Below are 8693 nucleotides of genomic sequence, written 5' to 3' on the forward strand. Positions count from 1 at the left end.
TTGAAAAAACATCTCTCCTGCTTCAGGATTAAGTCCACGAGTTTGAGGTGCACTACTCTTAAAGCTCCTCGGTGGGCTAGGATGGGTTTTCATTCTATTCATCATTTCACGGATTTGGTTGTACTTTCACATCTTAACATTTGCTCAAAATAAAAGCTTTACTGATTGAAAATATGCCTATTTTATTTATTTAATTTTTATTTATTTATTTTATTTATTTAATTTTTATTTATTTATTTTATTTATCTATTTTTTCCGCCTGTCCTGTTTGGTTCTTTTGCCATCAGAATTATTGTCTAAAGGCAAAGAAAGATGCCTAATGGAATTACTTTACCAAATGGACCATCCCGGCCTTGCCGTATTGGTCTATTTGATTCACCTTCGCGTTTATTGTTTATTTTATTTTCACTTACTACACACGGGACAGACTTGACTGGGGGAAAGAAAAGGGAGAAAGAAAGAGGGAAAGAAAAACTGCGGGGAAGAGGGACGGTGACAAAGGGCAAAAAAAGAAAAACCAACAAAACAAACAGACAAAAAATGCATATATCAATCGCCTGGATCATATATGATCAAATATGCCTATTTTAAAAGAAAACTACTGTGAAAATGTGCTTTTAGGCCTGTTTAAAGGTTATACAGTGGGGCAAAAAAGTATTTAGTCAGCCACCGATTGTGCAAGTTCCCCCACTTAAAATGATGACAGAGGTCAGTAATTTGCACCAGAGGTACACTTCAACTGTGAGAGACAGAATGTGAAAAAAAACATCCATGAATTCACATGGTAGGATTTGTAAAGAATTTATTCATAAATCAGGGTGGAAAATAAGTATTTGGTCACCTCAAACATGGAAAATCTCTGGCTCTCACAGACCTGTAACGTCTTCTGTAAGAAACTTTTCTGTCCCCCACTCGTTACCTGTATGAATGGCACCTGTTTGAACTCATCATCTGTATAAAAGACACCTGTCCACAGCCTCAAACAGTCAGACTCCAAACTCCGCCATGGCCAAGACCAAAGAGCTTTCGAAGGACACCAGGAAAAGTATTGTAGACCTGCACCAGACTGGGAAGAGTGAATCTACAATAGGCAAGCAGCTTGGTGTGAAAAAAATCAACTGTGGGAGCAATCATCAGAAAATGGAAGACATACAAGACCACTGATAATCTCCCTCGATCTGGGGCTCCACGCAAGATCTCATCCCGTGGGGTCAAAATGATCATGAGAACGGTGAGCAAAGATCCCAGGACCACACGGGGGGACCTGGTGAATGACCTGCAGAGAGCTGGGACCACAGTAACAAAGGTCACCATCAGTAACACACTACAACGGCAGGGAATCAAATCCCGCAGTGCCAGACGTGTTCCGCTGCTGAAGCCAGTGCATGTCCAGGCCCGTCTGAAGTTTGCCAGAGAGCACATGGATGATACAGCAGAGGATTGGGAGAATGTCATGTGGTCAGATGAAACCAAAGTAGAACTTTTTGGTATAAACTCAACTCGTTGTGTTTGGAGGAAGAAGAATACTGAGTTGCATCCCAAGAACACCATACCTACTGTGAAGCATGGGGGTGGAAACATCATGCTATGGGGCTGTTTTTCTGCCAAGGGGACAGGACGACTGATCCGTGTTAAGGACAGAATGAATGGGGCCATGTATCGTGAGATTTTGAGCCAAAACCTCCTTCCATCAGTGAGAACTTTGAAGATGAAACGAGGCTGGGTCTTCCAACATGACAATGATCCAAAACACACCGCCCGGGCAACAAAGGAGTGGCTCCGTAAGAAGCATTTGAAAGTCCTGGAGTGGCCTAGCCAGTCTCCAGACCTCAACCCCATAGAAAATCTGTGGCGGGAGTTGAAAGTCCGTGTTGCTCGGCGACAGCCCCAAAACATCACTGCTCTCGAGAAGATCTGCATGGAGGAATGGGCCAAAATACCAGCTACTGTGTGTGCAAACCTGGTAAAGACCTATAGTAAACGTTTGACCTCTGTTATTGCCAACAAAGGTTATGTTACAAAGTATTGAGTTGTATTTTTGTTATTGACCAAATACTTATTTTCCACCCTGATTTACGAATAAATTCTTTACAAATCCTACCATGTGGATTCATGGATTTTTTTTTTTCACATTCTGTCTCTCACAGTTGAAGTGTACCTCTGGTGCAAATTACTGACCTCTGTCATCATTTTAGGTGGGGGAACTTGCACAATCGGTGGCTGACTAAATACTTTTTTGCCCCACTGTAAATTCTCCTCAAACCTAAACCACGGAAAACATTTTCCCAGACAGGGATTCAAGGTCAGTCAGATAAAGAGGCGCAGACAAAGGCATTTTGTTTTTGACAGCTGTGTGTGTTCAGCTTAATGCCAGACTACAGATTTAGTGATCACAGGTAGATTTATTCCTAATTTTGAAAGGATTTCCAATTTCCTTCCTATCATTTCAAAATGTATTACTGCTTTTGTGTGTGTGTGTGTGTGTGTGTGTGTGTGTGTGTGTGTGTAAGAGTGTGCAACATGGAAGCATACAGAAATCTGAGAGGAGGAATGTCTTGACAGATGCCTAAATTTAATTCACATCAAATAAAAAAGGAGAAGTTTATATATTTGTGGCATTTATATGTTTTTATCTGTATGCTGAAGATTAAAGTAAACCAATCTACCCAGAAACAACTGAGTAGGACAAAGAAGCAGACAGAGACACATTCCCCTGTTACTGTGTGTAACATCCAATCCGTCAAGGTCACTCTTTATCTTCCATTTGTTTCACCAGCAGAATGCCTTACTTCACAGACTTCCCTCAGAGGCAGATAGCACGCAGAGACAAAACAAATATGTTAGAAAACAGGGAAAGCAACAGGAGGGAATCCATTTTCTAGAGGTAACCAGACAAACAAGGCAGACTCTGAAGCTGTAAAAATTGTTGCGCCTACTTTAAGGATTTTTTTCCCCCCTCTCATCAAGAGTTTCAAGATATATAGTCATGGTGTCCTGTACTGTCCTCATCCTGGGTCCTCTTTGCATCCATGGTATAATTCAAGCTTGCATGGGTGAGGAGCTGTCCCGTGGGGCTGTGCTATCCTGGTTCAAAGTACGGGTTCTGGAAGGTCTCGGGCTCGAAGAACCCCCTCTGAGCACGCTGCAAGGTCCCGATGCAGACAGGGTACCTCCTGATACGAGGCACCTGCACCAGAGGGCCCACAGGACAAGCAGAACATCATGGGTTAATCCTCAAACCCGTCCGAACCAGGAATCATCGCAAATAATTCTGTTCCCGGGTTCAGGTGAGAAATTCTTTTGCACTTATCTGTTTGAGTGGAGTGAGTCTAAAACTCCACACGGGTCTTTAAATCGATCAACAGGTCAAATGTCCTCTTACTCTTACAAATAAAACAGTATACGGATACATTTTGACTTTAAGTTTTAATAGATCTTATTCTAAATGAAAACCATAAGGATGCCATTATTTGCAAAATTTTTCTGCAAAATTTCCTTGCAAAGTTTATTATTTGTATATTATAGATGGTTATACATATTTTTACTTCTTTTAACATCCATTAATATACATTTGTATTAGTAGTAAAAACAAAATGATGCGCAGCAGAATTGCATCTATCCAAATGCCAGGTAGTAAGATAATAAGATACACTGAATAATCAAAATTATGTAATAGTATTAAGGGTGGTGGGATCAAATAAGTGTAAACTTCATCCTACTCCTTTCCAAGCATCTAAATTGTGTAAAATATAGAGACATTCACAACAACTCAGCATATTAACTTTGTTTTATTTTCCTATTTACAATGTATTCTGCTCTCTAAGGAGCTTGGAAAGAAAAGCATCTGGACATCTTTAAGTTATTTGAAGACGTTTCACCTCTCATCCGAGAAGCTTCTTCAGTTCTGAGGAGAACTGAAGAAGCTTCTCAGACAATGTATTCTGCTATTTTAGGTATATTTACATGTTCCAAATAAAACAATTAATAGTTAGGTAGACAGATATGTGATTTAGTCTTTATGTCCTTAGACAGGGCGATGTCCAAAGTCTGTCCCGGGCCAATCATGGCACTAAATCAGATTTTATATGTCCCCTCGCTCCTTCCTTAAAACGTATTAGTTCTGGCCCGCTGCCACAAACAGAATCAATAATGTGTAATGTTCTCTTTTCACCCCATGGTGGCAGCACCATCTGTCTTTTATACACTCTCTGTTACAACCAACATAGAGTGTATAAAAGTTTCAAAAACTCACAAAATACACACAAAAGTAAGTTGTTTAAAATTAACCTGATCTACTGATAGTCATCACCTTCACTGAAGTTCCTCAAGCTTTATGTTATATCACTCTTTGTATGTGAATTAAAAGTCGATTTATTTTGGTAACCTTTGAACACACCTGATCACCTTTAATGATAATTCTTGTCTAATTGAAAATAAAATAGAACACCTCAAAAAAAGGGTGAAACGGATTGTTGGCTCTAAAGTTTCCATTAATAAATATGGGATTTTTGGGGGGGAAAAAAGTTTGCCAGTGCTGTTTATCCATCACTGTTATAGTGTGAGTTGCAACCTCAGAGACATTAGTTTTAAATATATTTGCCTTCTCTAAAATGTAATGGAACTAATGGCACTCGCCCTGAAGTGCTGTCTGCCGAGGTGGCTCACTCCCTGGACGGTATTTCTTACAGTACTTACCATAGTATCATATCAGTAAGTGTGGTCAGAGTGAAAACCTCTTGTCATTTTAAATGGTTCTTGTTAGCATTATTAACACTTTGACCTTCAGATCAATCAAACTTGACCTTAAAGGAGAGGTCTATGAGAGGTATGTGTTGACACACCACACTTGTAAGAATCATAGTTATCAAGTCATAAGGCTTTTTATCAATTTTCAACCAATAAATCATTAAGCTGACCTTGAAGACAATGGTGCATTTAAGCCAAATTTTAATGGATTGTTAATATGATCCCACTTTACACTTCTGCAAAGTTTTATCAGAATTCATTCAACTGTTTGAGCCATTGTTTTTACAAACATAATGGCATGCATGCACACAAACACTACTAAAAACACAACCTCCTAGGTGGTGACAATGCTTAAATTTCAGTGCTGCATATTGTAATGCAGCCTTACTTATACAGTGGGGCAAAAAAGTATTTAGTCAGCCACCGATTGTGCAAGTTCCCCCACCTAAAATGATGACAGAGGTCAGTAATTTGCACCAGAGGTACACTTCAACTGTGAGAGACAGAATGTGAAAAAAAAAAAATCCATGAATCCACATGGTAGGATTTGTAAAGAATTTATTCGTAAATCAGGGTGGAAAATAAGTATTTGGTCAATAACAAAAATACAACTCAATACTTTGTAACATAACCTTTGTTGGCAATAACAGAGGTCAAACGTTTACTATAGGTCTTTACCAGGTTTGCACACACAGTAGCTGGTATTTTGGCCCATTCCTCCATGCAGATCTTCTCGAGAGCAGTGATGTTTTGGGGCTGTCGCCGAGCAACACGGACTTTCAACTCCCGCCACAGATTTTCTATGGGGTTGAGGTCTGGAGACTGGCTAGGCCACTCCAGGACTTTCAAATGCTTCTTACGGAGCCACTCCTTTGTTGCCCGGGCGGTGTGTTTTGGATCATTGTCATGTTGGAAGACCCAGCCTCGTTTCATCTTCAAAGTTCTCACTGATGGAAGGAGGTTTTGGCTCAAAATCTCACGATACATGGCCCCATTCATTCTGTCCTTAACACGGATCAGTCGTCCTGTCCCCTTGGCAGAAAAACAGCCCCATAGCATGATGTTTCCACCCCCATGCTTCACAGTAGGTATGGTGTTCTTGGGATGCAACTCAGTATTCTTCTTCCTCCAAACACGACGAGTTGAGTTTATACCAAAAAGTTCTACTTTGGTTTCATCTGACCACATGACATTCTCCCAATCCTCTGCTGTATCATCCATGTGCTCTCTGGCAAACTTCAGACGGGCCTGGACGTGCACTGGCTTCAGCAGCGGAACACGTCTGGCACTGCGGGATTTGATTCCCTGCCGTTGTAGTGTGTTACTGATGGTGACCTTTGTTACTTTGGTCCCAGCTCTCTGCAGGTCATTCACCAGGTCCCCCCGTGTGGTCCTGGGATCTTTGCTCACCGTTCTCATGATCATTTTGACCCCACGGGATGAGATCTTGCGTGGAGCCCCAGATCGAGGGAGATTATCAGTGGTCTTGTATGTCTTCCATTTTCTGATGATTGCTCCCACAGTTGATTTTTTTCACACCAAGCTGCTTGCCTATTGTAGATTCACTCTTCCCAGTCTGGTGCAGGTCTACGATACTTTTCCTGGTGTCCTTCAAAAGCTCTTTGGTCTCGGCCATGGCGGAGTTTGGAGTCTGACTGTTTGAGGCTGTGGACAGGTGTCTTTTATACAGATGATGAGTTCAAACAGGTGCCATTCATACAGGTAACGAGTGGGGGACAGAAAAGCTTCTTACAGAAGACGTTACAGGTCTGTGAGAGCCAGAGATTTTCCTTGTTTGAGGTGACCAAATACTTATTTTCCACCCTAATTTACGAATAAATTCTTTACAAATCCTACCATGTGGATTCATGGATTTTTTTTTCACATTCTGTCTCTCACAGTTGAAGTGTACCTCTGGTGCAAATTACTGACCTCTGTCATCATTTTAAGTGGGGGAACTTGCACAATCGGTGGCTGACTAAATACTTTTTTGCCCCACTGTAGTTATGTTGCAGTAAACTGGCAGAGATGTGTACTTTATCTGCAACACTTAATTTTTATAAACTTAACTCATGTTTAGACACATTAACTACATGTAGGAAAGAAACAAAGCCAACACAATGCAGTTTTTTAAATAATAAAAGGCAAGTAGAAAACAATTTTTTAAATAAATGTGTGTAGATGGGGCATGTGTAATTTGGGGTTTAACTTAACTGTCAAAGAATAACCTTATACTGGGCTGAAATAAACTTGTTAGTGTCCTCTCAGGTTGAAAGAAGTTCATGCTGGATCCAAATTAGTAATCATACCTGTCAGTGTCCTGATGCATGCTCAGTCATCCAGGTAAGTAAATCACCAAAAGTTGGTTCTGTTCATCTGGACGTAGCGTTTTCAGTGGGAGAAACGTTTCGTCACTCAGCCAAGTGCCTTCTTAAGTGACTGTGCTGTGATGTACACATCTTCATCACCGCTGTTCACTGTGAAGAATTTCACTTTGTGCTTAGAGATGAAAGAAAGTGTTAAGTAGGCTAACAGATGTTTGTTTGTTTTTTTAATCTGATGTCTCCCTGTAGACTGCACCAAATCGGACTCAGCTCAGGGAGAAACTGCAAACAGACATATGACATATTACTTCCAGCCCTCCATCAACAGCCAGGACACTGTAGTCACATCAGCCCACTTCTGGTTCTTTGCAGGCGAAGCAGTCACAGCTAACTCCTCCGCCCAGCTTTTCATTGTAACCACAGCACTAGAACGACTCCAGGCAGCGGAGGCTCCATCAAATTCAAGCTCTGATGGATGGACCACCTACCATCTGGATCAGAACCTGCTGGCCCTTGTCGCCGAAGGCCCCTTTCTTCTTCAGGTCCACTGTCCAGCCTGTCAGTGCCACGCAGGAGAACCAGACAAGATGCCCTTTCTTCACCTCCATGTTCAACCTCGTGGACCTTCCCGGTCACCCCGCAATGCAGCAGTGACCATTCCTTGGTCTCCCTCTGCCATCTATCTTCTGCAGCGGCCCTCTCAGGAAAGGCCTCTACACAGCGACTGCCACCGAGCAGAGATCGACATCAGCTTTGAGGAGCTAGGGTGGGACAACTGGATCGTCCATCCGAAAGTGCTGACGTTTTACTACTGTCACGGAAACTGCTCGGGTGGGGATCTAACCACTGCAATGTTGGGGATCACTCAGTGTTGCGCTCCTGTCCCGGGGACCATGAGGTCCCTGAGGATCACCACGACATCTGATGGTGGATACTCATTCAAGTATGAGACCTTGCCTAACATTATACCTGAAGAGTGTACATGTATCTGAACATCAGACCTTAAAGGCCAGTTCACCCAAATAAAAGATTTCAGTTTACTTACAAGTCACAGTTGAAATTTGATTACTGCTCTTATTAAACTTGATTTTGTCTTATTCACTTACAATTCTGTCCTGATTGTTCTCTAGTTTGGGTGTGTGCTACATAAGCCTCAAAACAGATTGTACTTTATATGTTAACCTTGATTAAAGTGTTATTTAGCGGGTTTTGTTTGTTTAATGTGTTGTTTTCACCCTTTCACTGGTACTGCTTAGTGTACCTCACATCAATATTCAACACACAGTCATACAAGGAAGTTTAAGATATAGTTCTACATGTGCTAAAAATTAAAGTCAATAAAATTTAAGATACTTTTTCTAGGAACACTTTAACCATCAATTAAAGTCCTTACTGCCGTAAATTAAATAAATTGAACATTGTAAAAATGGCCAATGACACGATCAACTTAAAATTACAATTTCTGTTAAAATTTCCTTGTTTAATTTATCTATTGAGTTCTATACATCTGTTCCTTTCCACATAACTTAGTCGCATATTTGCTATACCAATTTTTTTGGATATGTATGCATAAATTTGGCATTTTAGATACATTGCTTAAAACTCAATTCATACCTGATGAGG

General features: G+C 41.0%; 1 protein-coding gene across 2 annotated transcripts; it reads left to right on the plus strand.

The window, feature by feature from the left end:
* Positions 1 to 2799: 2799 nt before the first annotated feature.
* inha (inhibin subunit alpha) lies at positions 2800 to 8278 on the plus strand. Of its 2 annotated transcripts, none has more exons than XM_086283845.1 (2): positions 2800 to 3287; positions 7320 to 8278. In XM_086283845.1, the coding sequence occupies exons 1-2, from the start codon at positions 2987 to 2989 to the stop codon at positions 8060 to 8062; spliced, it is 1044 nt and encodes a 347-aa protein (XP_086139971.1). In that variant the 5' UTR covers positions 2800 to 2986; the 3' UTR covers positions 8063 to 8278. The 2 variants fall into 2 exon arrangements, with proteins under 2 accessions (XP_086139971.1, XP_086139972.1); XM_086283846.1 differs by having other exon boundaries at positions 7443 to 8278.
* The last annotated feature ends 415 nt before the right edge of the window (positions 8279 to 8693 follow it).

Source organism: Aulonocara sp. 'chitande type north' Nkhata Bay, linkage group LG23 (genome assembly GCF_057382095.1).
Source record: "Aulonocara sp. 'chitande type north' Nkhata Bay isolate Kocher_YH1m ecotype deep benthic linkage group LG23, A_spYH_male_GT1.1, whole genome shotgun sequence".
Lineage (NCBI taxonomy): Eukaryota > Metazoa > Chordata > Actinopteri > Cichliformes > Cichlidae > Aulonocara > Aulonocara sp. 'chitande type north' Nkhata Bay.

Coding starts and splice junctions, on each gene's coding strand:
- inha (XM_086283845.1), top strand. CDS start 2,987: ATGGTGTCCTGTACTGTCCTCATCCTGGGTCCTCTTTGCATCCATGGT. Junction 3,288..7,319: donor AATTCTGTTCCCGGGTTCAG/GTGAGAAATTCT, acceptor GTCTCCCTGTAG/ACTGCACCAAATCGGACTCA.